Source organism: Lycium barbarum, chromosome 1 (assembly GCF_019175385.1).
Source record: "Lycium barbarum isolate Lr01 chromosome 1, ASM1917538v2, whole genome shotgun sequence".
In the NCBI taxonomy this organism is placed as follows: domain Eukaryota; kingdom Viridiplantae; phylum Streptophyta; class Magnoliopsida; order Solanales; family Solanaceae; genus Lycium; species Lycium barbarum.
Window position 1 is genome coordinate 143,702,365 of NC_083337.1, and position 14,743 is coordinate 143,717,107.

The window sequence follows — 14,743 nt, forward strand, 5'->3', positions numbered from 1 at the left end:
AAACCAACAATGGCCCCTTTGTAGAAACCGAGTTGCACAAGGGAGACACCTACTATAAATATGGCAGTTACCTTTCATTATCTATTGATGGAGTTCGTGACCACCAAACTGGCCATCCAAGAATCAGCTAAGACTCGTCGACAAAGTTAGAATTGACCCGTCAATGGGTTATATATATGGTCCCTCTCAAAAAATTCAAGAAAAATAATGAATTAATTTCAGAACTAATCAATAAAATAAAAAATATCTATAGAATGGTTTAGCTATTACTCCCAAGTTCCAATAGTGGATAATTGAACCCTCTTCTTTCTCTGTTCAAGGAATAATAAGAATGAGCACAATTTTAGTCTTTAGTTTGGAGGGTTCTAAAACCATCTTATCACTAAGCAAGTAGAAAAAATGTCCATGGAATGGAAGTCTTAAAAATAATAAATAATGATAAAATAAATTTTAGTTTCTGTTCAAACAATCATCTTTAGGAGTTTTTATTGATTGATAACTTACGAGGGCTTGAATATACAATCAAGCGTAAGGCAGTAGAGTGAGAGTGAAATCACAAGGTTCAAGCTTGATAATTACTAATTAGCATAGCTATTAATCCATAGAATATAAAGAAAAAAAATAAAAATAAAAACTACCAAATTTCGTTTTTGATAACAAAAATTCATAAGATCTCCCTTAAGGTTGATTTTGTAACAAGCTAACACTAATCACTTTTCAGATTTGAAATATTATATTAGCATCATAAAGTCGTTTGGTACACGGTATTAGCTGGGATATTCCAACACTAACTATGAGATTAATTTTGTATCATGTTTGATAGAAGATATAAATTTATACCTTGTACCAAATAAAGTATAAATTGCATCCCAAACTTAAAGATGGGATATGCCATCTTATCCCATTAATCCTGGGATTATTTTATTCCATCTCCTAGATGGGATAAATTAGTCCCGGGATTAATCCTGAGATAATTTTGTCTAAGTACCAAACAACCATATTTCGCCTACTGAATTTTTCTATTAAGCCCATTTAATAATTAATTTCTATTGAAAATCTTCAATCCAAAAAGAAAAAAGATACTTGAGCATATTTTATTTTAGAATAGGAAAACCGTAATATGTTAAGATTTACTAGAGACACAAGACATCCCCTATTATTTTGGGCGGAAGTATCTATAAACAATTTTTTGTAATTTCTCACCGAATGCACGATACTTGTTTCGGGCCGATTAATTTATATTTGCGTGACGTCTTACTTTGGGAGGTAAAACATCTACCAATGACAATTATTTTCAACATTCAAACCCGAAAATAAAAAAGTAATTACCACCCCACAAAAATCTTTAGTGACAAAGGATCTATATACATATATAGTTGTTTTTCACTCTATAACAAAAGGCCAAAGAAATTGTTTTATCATTGAAAATCAGGATGATGTTCTTAGAACTTGATGGGTTAGACTATCTGCTCCAAACATCAAGCATAAAATAGGAGAAACAATGATATACAATCAAGAGTTATCCATAGACACAATCCAACCTGTCCCAACATCGAATAACAATATCAACCAACCATGCATCGACAAAACATAAATACTGAGGTATGGCCCCGACATGACACAACAATTTATAAAATCGATAGTGACATTATTACAGTCTAAAGGGAATTCAAGGAGCGAATCTAGAGTTCAAAACAACATGACTCACTCAATAATTTTTTTAATAACTGCAGTGTTCAGTTTAGTTTGCGCGCAATGTTAACTACTTTTATAAGGTATATGTTATTTCTCATCAATATAAACACCGATTAACTTTGTCTGACATATAAAAAAAATTACCTAATATTTTAATCTTTACTAAAATTTTAACTTAAAACCTCATAATTTTCAACTCATTTCATTAAATCATTAAACCACATCCAAAATAGCCAAAAGAAACTCATATAACGTATCCACGAATTAAAAAATGAGGTTCAAAAAACACATGGATACCATCATTTTTCTTACAAGTAATCGCATCAAATCTTCTGTTTTTTAGCAACAATCTAACGCTCAAACTGAAGCATGCCAATTGGTAACTCCATATGAAGATTATATGCAGTCATATCTCTATAACTATCGCCATTTGTAATACTCCAACATTAGAACTACTTCCTTCAACTTGAATTAAATGATGTGTTACCATTCCTATGAGTAAAGTACAAATACTACTAATAGAAGTTCGGTATTAGATACAGGACAGGTGGACTCTATAATTTGCCTTTTGATTGCTTAAAAATAATTTACCAGAATTGACGAATATAAAAGAAAGTTATATTGTTGGATACTACTGAACTTAATTAGATAGTTTACTTTTTAGTATATTTCTTTTTGAGATATATTTAAAAAGAAATTCGGAGTTCGATTCGGACAAATGGAGTGAGCATATTGTTTATGTTACTCCAATGCATCTTTTAGTGTAGTGGTCAAATTTATTTTTGGTGTAGTGTTGCATTGTGTTTAAGTTGGATTTTCCTTCCAAAGTGAAGGTCCTTCGTTTTTCAGAGGTCAATTAACATCCCATTTTGTTAGGGCAGCACGGGAATAAACTAGCTGAAAATACAAGAGTGGTTTGGGCAACAATTCAACTCTACAGTCTTCTGAAAATAACTGTAATGGGACCTTTTTTTCATTAGATGATGATATAATGTTCGGTCCGAAGTGAATAATGGTTTCAATTGAGCTTTTGCAATATCATTTGTGGACCTGTTAATCTTCAATTTCCACAGTTTGCACTGATGATTGAGTTTAATAGTCCGAGATATGCTCCACTATACAAGATCTAATTTCAGATTTCGTTCTCAACTAGTGCATTATTGTATTGTTGATTGAAATAATTCACAGTTGCTAGAATTTAGTCAGTGTAAGATTTATTCTTCTTGTTCTTGCAAGATTAGTGCCATCCCTAATGAACAATAATCGTTAAGGATCAAGGCTTGCCATCCAGGATTATTATTGCCATAATGAAGAATAATAGTCAACTCCATGCACATATTACCATAAGCTTTTTTTAGTAAATTATTGAGGTTTTGGATGATTTTAACGTACATGAACTAAAAAAAATCATCTCTTTAGAAATAGAAAGCGTGATTTAAGAACTTTTTGGACTTCTCAAATTTAAAATCTATTAAAATTCCACTTTCAAACTAAAAACATAACGGGAAAATAACTCTAGTAAAAACATTTTTACAGTTGCATGGAAGGACTAGATTGTGAAATATTCTGATCGCAACTTGGATGGGTTCATTTCGATTGTTTTCCTAGGAACGAGGAAGATGCCAGATTTGACAACGATACAGAGGACAGTGTGAGCACGTTGGAACTAAACTAGAATGTACGATCAGAAAAAAGCCACAGAAGCAACAGCAAATGTTGAAGTAGAAAATTGCAGCTATTCCAGTCCTTATTAAGTGAATTTCAAGGCATGAAGTGTATAATTCAAGTAGCATGTCCATAACCAAGCAACATCGTGAGTGATTGCAACATATTCCTAAGCCAAGACTGTGAAAACACAACGCATATCTCCTATCATATCAGTCAAAAAACCTTAATTCCCAAACAGAGAGAAGTCAAACGTGCCAACACCAATTAGAATCATGATATATAGAAAATAGTTTGTCAGGAGATGCTTGTCTGGGCTACCCCTAAAGCTTCATATTCTGCTGAATATTTTGGTTCATAGCATCCGAGAGCTTCTCTGCAATTCAAATAGGGAAGACTCGTTGAATTTATTTCTCTCCACTAGGCTTTCAAGTTTGATACACAGGATTTGGTATTAGCCTAGCCTGATCTTGTCTAATTAAAAGTAACGGCAGAAGTAGATATGATAATTTGTAGTTAATCCTGCAGCAATCATGAAAAGAAATGGCTAACCATATATATGTTTAGCATCTCAAGGGATCAAGATGCAAAAGAGAATGACAATTTTGATTAATATCAAATAAAGGACAAAGTAATAAGCTATGAACCTTACAGGTAGGCTGCCACAAATTTCTCTGGTTGACCTCGGGTGAAAATGTTTTAAATGGAGAACCCCTATTAAAGCAATTCCAAACACATCAGCATCTTTCAATAACTTGCTAATTAAAATAATATTAACAAAGAACTGGATGAATGATTGGTCTAGTATGTATGCCTAAGTAAAGCCAGTATATTACCACCTCAAAATAAGCTTAGAGCAAAAGCACATAGAAGACAGACAGTGGGAGGAGGGTGCAAAAAGCCCAAAATAGTCACAAGAGCCAACAATTTTAGTTCATTTAAAAGGAATCATTTGAGATGAGTTGTCTATTTCATTATAAGTCAAAAGATTGGGTTGGGGTGTACAACTCAAACAGAAGTATAGATGGGAAAAGAATGTAAACATACCTGAGGGGGATCAAATTTAGCTCCAAGGTTGCTCAGGCTAGCATGTGCTTCAGCATAATCTTTGAAAAATGAGTCTTGATCTACAGCATACTTCTCTGCATATTCCTGCAAGCACTTAAATTGTCAATAGATACAAATTTAGATTGTAATGATAGATTTCATGAAGCTATGTATACTATTCCACCTTAAACGAAGGATCTTCAAAAAGAACAGCATCTGTTGGCAAAACTAGCAGATCTTGGTCTCGTCTCTCTTTAATATCCTATACCAATAATTTAGGTGAAGAATGAGAACAAATAAACCATGTTGTTCCTTCAGACTTCTATACATATTATCATCATCACAAAGCACCTTAAAGTAGGAATTGTCAAATTTCAGCCACTGCGCGGTCCATGATTGCCCTCCTGGGGCTCCTGGTCCATCTTTCTGTAATGCAAAATAGAATAGTTCAGGCTCCAAACTCGTTAATGTCGCAGAAAACAACTATCACAACTGGAAATTGCACAGAGGAAATATGTAAATTTCTGGTTTCCTTCAGGATCTCTGAAGAAGCAAAAGCACCATGGCGTAGAGGAACACAGCAAGTCAAAAAGAGACACATGAGAAAATAGAGATGTCAAACGCAATGCAGCCACATAATTGTCATTGGTGTTAGATGCTACTATGTACTCAGAATTTAAGTTCCTCTCTGATTTTTAAAATCAAGTTAAACTCGCCCAAATTGTAAAAATAAACCAACAAGAACCATACAGTGAATTGTTGCTGGCAAAAAAGAGAATAGCAATGAATGAGAATGACGGAAAAGAGGTGCTTAAAGATAAAATCAACATTGAACAATGAGATACTAGATCTCATGCTTAATATTTCTAAGCTCGGCAACATTGAAATAGATTTTCTTATTTAAATGCTTCAAGCCTCAATTAGTTGATAACTAATACAAATATAGAAATATCTGGTTAAGGTTTTGATACCGTGTATTTTGTTTCGGGCTTGCCCCAGCCACTACGTTCTGGTCTGGATCTCCCCAAAGTGTGAGCCCCAGAAAGTGCGACAATTTCCTGAAAATAAAAATCTGACTAACATAGTGCAAGAGAAACATTAATCACCAAGGAAATGAATTTGTAAACATATTACCTTATCATTTAGCCCCATCCTGTAGAAGACATCACGCAAATGAGCAGCAGGGGAAGGGGGACCAGCATCTAGTGTCAGCAAAAGTGAGTTAGTTGCAAATACAAAATAAAAGGGAGACTGCTTTTTGTTATAACATACTGTTAATTAAAAGCATACGGATAAGTCTCTGAATATTAAGGGTGAAGACAAGCAAACTCATAGTAATGAGTCAACTAATCATACAACAAGTGAAATTACTGCAACAGCGGATACATGTCTCCTCCAACACGAGAGTTGAATACTCAGATTAAAGCATTAAGAATGACATGAAAAAGCATCTAAGATCAGAAGAAATAAAACATGCTGGAAAATAAAGCTAGTAAGTCTTACACAAATGACATCAAAATGATCTTAACCCAGTAAATCATCCAACAACTATAGGCTCGTACAACTACATCTGGGGTTGGCATATGAACTCTTACTACCCATGTCACTCTATTTGGAACCATTCATCCAACATTCAATAATCTGGGTTTACCTAACACTAGAGGTTTCCTATGTTTTCTACTAACATACAAATCTGACGAACGGGAAAGGCTCCTACCAACTGTAGGCCTAATGTAAGCATAGCATCATGACTAAGCCTTAATCCCAACTAGCCGGCATTGCCTATATGGATCTTTTGCTTCCATTATATCCTATATTTTGCTAAATTTGCATGAATTTTGAGAGATTGAAGGTCTTTTCTAACAACTTTCTTCAATGTGATTTTAGGTCTATTTTGTCCATTTTTTATACCTTCATTTATCATGGTTCACACCTATACCTATAAACCGGTGCATCTGAAGGTCTACATAGGACATGATCAAACTAGGTGCATCTGAAGGTCTACATAGGACATGATCAAACTATCTTAAACAATCTTCTCTCATTTTATCCGGTGTGCTACTTGCACCTTTTGTGGATATGTTAGACCATAGAGGCTAAACATTCAGTCCAATATAACAATGCTGGTCTTCCCTCTGTTCCATTTTATGTGGCACATTTCTTTTTTATTTTGTCCTAAAAAGAATGATACCTCTCCATATTTAGATAAAGATTAACTTTGAACTTCTCATTCCTTAATGACATAATTTTATAGGCATAAGAACGTATTTTGCATATTTTGACTACAAATTCCAAAAGTCTTTCTTTCTTCCTAAACCTTGTGCCCAATCTTATCGCCATATAAATTGGAACAGAGTGAGCATAAAACTTTCTTTCACTTTAGTAGATGTCCTCCTATCGTATAACACTCTTGGAGCACTCCTCCATTTCAGCCATCTAATTATACTTCTGTGTATTATATTTTCTTTGAAATTGATAACGACTTGTATTCACAATAAAATTTGAAGCTGAATTGTTATCTTTACAGCAAAAGTATAAGAAGCAACCAACAAAAACTTAAACTTACACTTTTCCTATTAAATCTACCAGGTCTCCTATCTCCCCACACAAAATTTGTTTACACCAAAAATAGAAGAGATTTAGACAATTCATCCTAACTTTCTGGATAGAGCTACTAGTGCCCTAAAAAATTCTAGCGTTCCTTTCCTTCCATATTGTCCACCAAACACAAGCTGGGATGATCTGCCACCGGTCTTCTTCTCCACCTCTCGTCCCTACACTCTTTCAACATCTGAGAAGCTCCACAGTAGTATTAGGCATAGTCCAATTGATAACAAGGATACAAAAGAACATGTTCCACAGATTTGTAGTTGTCCTGCAGTGTAAGAAAAGGTGCTTATTGGTTTCACTATCTTGACCACATAAGGTACATCTTGAACAAATCTGAAAACCTCTTCTTTGTAATTTCTTGTGGGTCAGGCATGCCCTCCTTGCAACCAACCAAACAAAACAAGAGATCTTGAAAGGGAATTTTACTTTCCAAATGAGCTTCCAGGGCCAAATCTCCATCAAGATTGTTCTATGGTTGAGGTTCCAGTAAACAGACTAGAAAGTTCCTCTGTTGTTCAATCTCCATTTTAGTCTGGCAGGATAAGCTGAAGTTCCTCCAAAGGAAGCTAAGAGTTGGAGCATATTGGTTAAGCTTTCAATTTCCTAATCATTGAAAGCGCTTTTGAAAATAAGATCCCACCAACCCTCAAACTTGACTGATTTGTGCTTGAGCTCGGAGTCTTACAGAGTATCAGTCAAGGAAAGTCGATTGAAGGTTGTTATGGCAAACCCAGCGGTCTGGCCAAAAAGTAGTCTTTCTGCCATCGCCAACTAAGATATCTACATTAGCCCAGAATTCATTCCACTGGAACCTAATAGATTTCCATACACTGGTACCATAAGGGCCATTAACTTCTTTAGTAATCCATTGATCTAGCATCCCATACTTCTGGGAAATGAATCTTTTCCATAAAGCATTGTCCTCTGAATTGAATCTCCACAGCCACTTCTGCAACAAACTTTTGTTGTGCAATCCCAAGTTCTTAATGCCCAGCCCACTCTCTTTCTTGTTCAAAATGATTAGTCCCATTTGACCATGTTCTTGCATCTCCTTTCATCATCACCTTTATTACCTTGCCAAAGAAAATCTCATCTCAGTTTGTCAATCTTTTTCTCTAATCTTTTGGGAATTGGGAAGAGAGACATCATGTATGTAGGGAGGGCATCCAAGACAGAATTAATGTAACTCTGCCACCCAAAGAGAGGTATTGGGTTTTCCACCTTGCCAGCTTCTTGTTACATCTGTCCAAAACTTCATTCCAGATTTCTTTGGATTTGTTTTTGGCACCTAGAGGCATCCCTAGGTACTTAGTGGGGAGGGAACCCACTTGACAACCTAGGTTCCATGCTAAATTCTGAAGATCATCGACTTGATTAACTGGATAGAGTGAACTTTTGCTCCAGTTGACATGAAGGCCAGACAAGGCTTCAAAAATGGTCTGGATTGCTGAAATGTCTGATCTGCTCCACTTCAGCATCACAAAAAACTAGTGAATCATCAGCATATAGTAAATGAGTGATCTCCAGATGGCTGGTTGCTAATGGTGGACTGAGAGTTGAAGCCCCTGGTCCAAACATTAGATTTAGCTGTCCTAACCATGTGATTAAGACCTTCCATAGCAATCAAAAGTAAGAAAGGTGACAATGGGTCACCTTGTCTGAGACCCCTTTGAGATTGAAAGAAACCCGCTGAACAACCATTTATCAGAACAGAAAACCTGACATTAGAGATGCAAAATTGATCCAGTTTATCCACTCGTGCCCAAAGCCCATGTCTTCCAGGATCTTTTCGGATAGCCCCAATTGACATGGTCAAAAGCTTTTTCGATATCCAATTTACATAGAATTCCTGGCCTTCCTTGTTTGAATCTGGAGTCCACTAGCTCATTATCTTTATCTATAATACCATTCTATTGATCATACAATATAGATATCTAAACTATTGGCAGTTAGAAACCACAGTACCTTCTAATCTCACCTCAACTTCACCCACTCTTAAGCTGGCTAAATGTATAGTTCATACTACTTATCCTAAAATTGTTAATCTCTTAAGTGAGAAGATTTTGGTTGACACACTCGCTAGTTTAGTCAATTAACACAATATCATCAACAAATAGCATACACCATGGAACCTCATCTTGTATGTCATCCATATTAGGGTAAAGAAGTAGGATACCAATTTAGATAACTAGTGTAAATCCATGATTATGAGAAACTCCTCTATATAGAAACACACCCCCTCCCCCCCCCCCCCCCCCCCAACAAAAAACACACACTTGTAACTGTTGTAACTGCTCCTTCATAGATATCCTTTATTGTATTCATATCTTCGATATGCATTCTTTTCTTCTCCAATACACACAGGCTCGTGTCAAGTAAAGCTCCTCTTAATACTCATAGCAACTATAACAGATTCAATGAACAAAGACTAATATGTTAAAGCTATTACCTTTTTTTTTTTTGATATATAAAAGTAATATCAGAGGTACATATGTCAAGATGGCCATCTAGCACGGCGGTAAACGAAATTCTACAAAATCCTCAGTGTTACTACAGTATCCAAAACCCAATCTGAAAAAGAACTGAGCAATTCCAAAATTTCCCGTAGCGCGACATGGAACTATGTATTACGATGATTGAATATGTAGTAATTCAAGTTATTTCTATCACAGTGACACATTTTGCGTTTTGTGAAGTCGAATATGTTTGAAGCCTTCAGCAATTATTGTGTTTTGTGGAGTGCCCATGTTTGAAGCCCTTATAAATTAAGTGTGAGAAGTAGTAAGGATCATAAATCTACATGTGTCTTCTTCGAGATTACAGCTATATTATTTGAACATAATTATGCTAGTATTTTTTTTTTCTTTCTTTGGATAAGGTAAACATTATGCTTTTAGTTGATTTGATAATTGTTAGTCAGCAAGTTTTGTCAACTTGGACAGCTGAGAGAAAATTTAACAAGTGTCAAATTCCCCTTGCATCTATAAGGTAATATGGTTTTTTCCTAATGTCACCATAGACCTTGTTGATAAACCCTCTTCGTCCTCTTTAATCCCTATATAAAAACACACACACAATCTCTTTTGTATCTCTAAGTACCTCATGAAGATAAAAAGTATTAGTAAAAATATACTGTATCTTTCTTTATAACTAAGAAATCTCCAAGGAGCAGTGAAGCAAGGTTAAAATCTCCACGAATAATAGACCGCCCCTCTCCCTTATCCACTTAATACCAAGCCTTTGTCTACGGTAAGGTTCAAACCCATAATGTGCTCCTAGCCCACACATCACGCGCTGCACCCTTGACATTGTCTTCATTCAAAGAAAAAATGACAGTACAGTTTCAAAGTACAACTGTGCCTTTTTTTAGAGAGGTTCAAAGTTCGAGTGCACCAGGTGCAAAATAACAAATCTTCATTAGGTTTCAAAGAGAACAAGCCAAGTTAGCTTTAGATGAAGTGGTCACTATACTAGAGTTAGCAACATAATATGTGCAATGTAAAGTTCATTTGAGTTAAGTTAGTCCAATTTTCCCCCATAATTTGTCCTACGCAAAATTATGTTTTTTTTCAAACCAAAAAGAAGAAGAAGAAGATGACATGTAAGATTTTCTCACCAGGAAGCCTTCCTTCTTCTGGGCATTGCTCAGGTTCAGACACATCCACTCTCCCATATTTCATGGGAATCTTGGGCCCCCCAGCCTCCTATTGTTTTGAAATAAGCCAAATAATGAGTGAGCGAATTTTATTGTCAATCCTAAATCAGAAGAGAAACTAATTACCTCAACAGCGGTTGCACTGGCCAGCTGGAATAAATCTGCATAAGTCACACCAGAATACTTGTCCTTGATAGGCTGGAGAAGTTTCAGTGCATTTACAAGTCCTGGATTGCTAGCTTGTCAGACTAACAAAGAAAAGAAAGTCAGCAGAATTTGTAACAATGTAGTGAAGGACTTACCAGCATTGGCTCCATGTTTCAGTTCGACTTCAAATCTTAAGCTTCCATTAGCTCCACCTCTTTGAGGCCACTCCTCAATATTCTTGTTGTAAGTACCAGCATCGTGCCAGCCCAAACGAACCTGGAACCATTTAGAAGTGTTATGCGTTCTAGATTTCTCCCCAGTGGCATTGGCAAGCATAGCTAAACAAACTTGTCATAAACTCCTTTATTTTAGCCAAACGCATCACAATGAATAGCTTAATGTCATAATAGAGGGCATCATCCCTTGGAGTGAGTCAAACACAGAGTGATGAGCTGATATTTAGGGACCCTCAGATGCTCAAAATAACAGAGAAAGATAAAGAGAGAGTCGAGAAAATGATCATGTATTAGAACAGGATACAGAAGTTAAAGAGATACCACAAATATATTACTAGATGAGCACAAGACAAAACCTACAAGTTGTGCCAAAATTCTACAGTTTACGGACCAAACAACTAGTTATCATTGAGCGGCCATAAAAGAGGAAATTCAGTATACAATTATCTCTATGCAAACCAAACAATTGAAAGGAGATTTTTAAAGCATTTCTTTGAACAGCCTTTCCCTAGTACAATCTCAAAGGACTGACGTGTAGTATATAATGACAAAGCTTCATTTGCTCGAAGCACTCATCCAAGCTTCGTTAGAAAGTATCTACAAGGATATTTAATTTCATATTCAAAGGGGACATTAGAAGTATTTTTAGGTTCTGCAATGTAGCAGATGCAACTTTGTTCACTCTCATATTTGCTCCACTCCCTCATCTTTAGTAGTTGGGAGATAACGTCAGTAAATAAGATAAGTACCATAGATTTGAGCACAAGGCATATCACTTTTGCTCAATCGACTACTTTAACCTTCATTGATTGGTTAGAAGCATTTGCAGAATCCCTTTATTTTCTGATTCGGAGTCTGTGTCTCATGTTTTGTGACAATAACAGCTCTTGAAAATTTTATTCTTCTCTAAGTACCATTAAAAGCTACAAACCGATGTTAATGAATATTGGCAAGTTCATTAGTTTACAGGTGATGTATTCAAGTTCATTCATTTAGGAGCCGTTTGGTAGCTGGTTTGGAGGTGAGTGATGCAGGTCTATTAAAATCCTGCATAAGTAAGACCATTTTTGGTAGCTGGTTAGGAGGTAGTTATTCACATATAAAATTAATACAGTGTCTGGTTTGCAATTTAGAAACCCACATAACTAATACATGTATAAGTTATGAAAGAATATCTGAATTATTTTATGCAGGAGAGAAGGTGAAAAAACTAATTACATGAATAACTAAACCCTGAAGGACTAATCCCTCCATAAAATAATACATAGATTCTCTCGTAACTAATCATTATATTACTAATACCTGCATAACTCTGACCAGCTATCAAACGACCCCTAACAGGTTTAATCATACTGAACAGTTCCACTCAACAACCAAAATAGAACAACGTGGAAGGAGAAATTACCAAAATAGGATGACAAAACTTAGTCTTAAGTAGCTCTTTAATATCCTCTCTGGCACTTTTCAATTGATCAGGATCAGATGCAGCACATTTAGGCGATGATACAGTGCTAAAACTTCCACTTGATACTCGAACCAATGATTGCTTCTACAAAACATCAATAAAACGATTAGAAATACAATTCAAAATGCGTAAAGAAAAAGTGAAGGAAGCACTGAAAGACCTGGTAGCGAAACACGTGGGATAAAAGAGGAGATGATTTAGGGCACTTAAGAGGTGACACGTGAGAGGATGAGAAATAGAGTTTGGTGGAGAAGCTGGTGAATTTGATGGAGGGGAGGAAACGAGAGGCGGCGCCAGTGAGAGAAGCCATTGAAGAAAAGTTGGTGGTGGTGAAGTGAGAAGCAAATGGTCGTGTTTTCTTTTTTCTTTTATACTACTACTATACTATATTGGGTAAGTGCGGAGACAGTGTGGCTTCCATTGGACCAGGCGTCGAGCCAACATACAATATAATTAGCTAATGCTAGTATGTTACCTACCACCTAGAGAAAGTTGAAATGACACTCCCGCCCATGGAATATTTAAAAGATATAGTACATGATTGATACAATCTTTTTACTTTATCAGTATTAGCTATGAAATGAAAAAGTCAATTTGGTTAAGAAAAAAAACATTAAGTTACTGGTTTATTATTTGCATGTGTTGGCATCTTTTGAGAAGAAAGAAAAAATCGAGTAATTATTACTTTGCAGTTGTATGAATTTCTTTTACTATATTTTGTTATTAATAGTAATTGTATATGTATATTATTAAGGAGAAGAAGTTTGGGTAAAATTCTTAATTACTTATTATCAAAATTTGAGTTGGTAGATTGCTTTGGACTGAACGAAGCCTATAGTCAAAAGGAAAATAGACACAGTATTCTAGGGTGGGTGGTTGTCCTCCTATTCTCTTTATGCTTTCTCCGGCCACTATACAATAACATAATGTAGGCCTAAATTTTCTTTCAAAAAAGTTAAAGAATTTCATTTTCAAATTCACACAACTCTTGGGTTTATCTCTGTATAGGATAAAATCCGTAGACGCCAAGTGGATGAATCAGAGGATGACACATGGCAATGCTGATAGATCAGATTAGAGTGAACAAACGAGGGGCTCCGGGAAAGCATAATGATGCTCCGGAGGAGTAACTTGGCAGCCGCTTCCTGAGACAGAAATTAGAAGAGATCCAGAGAAGCATGTCAACTCACCGGTCAAACGTCATTCAATGTGCATCCGTTGCAAGAAACCCGAGGTCTTCCTCCGGTCTTCAATGTGCATTATTGCCCTTCATTACTATTCTTCGTCATAGCATTAAACCCCTCTATTACCTTTTATTACCTTAGTCATTAATATGGGTAATGAAGAGGGCTTGATTTGTGGATCATGCACCCCATAGCTCTAGTATAAATAAATGTGTTCATCTCATTGTAAATATCATCTGAAACATTATAGAACAATGCAGAGTATTCATATTATTCTTAGCATTTGCTCTTTCTTGCTTAATTCGTGGTGTTTATAGTGATTCACCACCCGGAGACTCTAGCTCAAAGCCTCTCCAAGACCCAGACTACACAACTAGCTCGTGTCCTTGTCCACGTACATAACTGTAACGATTTTTCGTGTAAACAGTTTGGCGCCCAGCGATGGGCCAGGATAATTGTGGTATCATTGTGACCCTGTCAATTACACTAAGTTTCTTTAGATCTTGTTGTTAGATTCAATTTCTGTAGATATGACAAACACTGTTGATGATCAAACTCATCTCACTGTAACACTCCGTAAATTCGGGTTAGGTGTGAATATGTAAAACCAGTATTAAGATGATATTTTAGCTATTCTGGTGATAAACAATCGTTTCGAAGTTAAACCCAAAAAATGAAGTTCTTAAGGGATTCTAAATTCGTCTAAGTCTGGAGGACTTCTTACTATTTCCCATTTTTCGAATAGTTGCGTTGAGATCTGAGAAAACTCAAAACAAGAAAGTTGTAGGTCTTTGAAATACCTTTCCAACGGTAGGTCGCCCACTCCAGAGGAGCTACGTACAAAAGTTATGACCGTTTTACTAAGCAATAGTCGACAGTTGCGTCACAAGGGTGCCGCCGACAGAACGTGGTTCTGACCAAAATAGTGCCTTGTGCGGCGTGGCAGGGGTGCCGCAAGTGGTCTGATCCGAGATGGTTTCGCAACGCAGGGGTGCCACGGCCCATTGTTTTTCTGGTTCCGAATTTTATAAGTTTCCCA

General features: G+C 36.1%; 1 protein-coding gene across 4 annotated transcripts; it reads right to left on the reverse strand.

Annotated features, from left to right (window-relative positions):
* Nucleotides 1-3,411: 3,411 nt before the first annotated feature.
* LOC132641433 (probable L-ascorbate peroxidase 6, chloroplastic/mitochondrial) lies at nt 3,412-12,934 on the reverse strand. Of its 4 annotated transcripts, none has more exons than XR_009582846.1 (12): nt 12,681-12,934; nt 12,461-12,604; nt 10,975-11,095; nt 10,799-10,899; nt 10,634-10,721; nt 5,542-5,609; nt 5,379-5,465; nt 4,759-4,833; nt 4,592-4,669; nt 4,408-4,512; nt 4,008-4,074; nt 3,412-3,736 (listed from the first exon to the last, which is right to left on the reverse strand). XR_009582846.1 is itself a non-coding variant. In XM_060358445.1 (12 exons), exons 1-11 carry the CDS (start codon nt 12,828-12,830, stop codon nt 4,060-4,062), a joined length of 1,032 nt encoding a protein of 343 aa, XP_060214428.1. In that variant the 5' UTR covers nt 12,831-12,934; the 3' UTR covers nt 3,412-3,736; nt 4,013-4,059. The 4 variants fall into 4 exon arrangements, 2 of the variants coding, with proteins under 2 accessions (XP_060214428.1, XP_060214417.1); XR_009582843.1 differs by having other exon boundaries at nt 3,412-3,882; XM_060358445.1 differs by having other exon boundaries at nt 4,013-4,074.
* Nucleotides 12,935-14,743: the final 1,809 nt, after the last annotated feature.

What these genes read in the sequence shown, in the direction of transcription:
- LOC132641433 (XM_060358445.1), bottom strand. Translation starts at nt 12,830, where the DNA reads ATGGCTTCTCTCACTGGCGCCGCCTCTCGTTTCCTCCCCTCCATCAAA. An exon ending in GGATGGGGCTAAATGATAAG is followed by an intron (nt 5,466 to 5,541) that starts GTAATATGTTTA and finishes TTTTATTTTCAG; the next exon opens with GAAATTGTCGCACTTTCTGG. An exon ending in AGCCCGAAACAAAATACACG is followed by an intron (nt 4,834 to 5,378) that starts GTATCAAAACCT and finishes TTTGCATTACAG; the next exon opens with AAAGATGGACCAGGAGCCCC.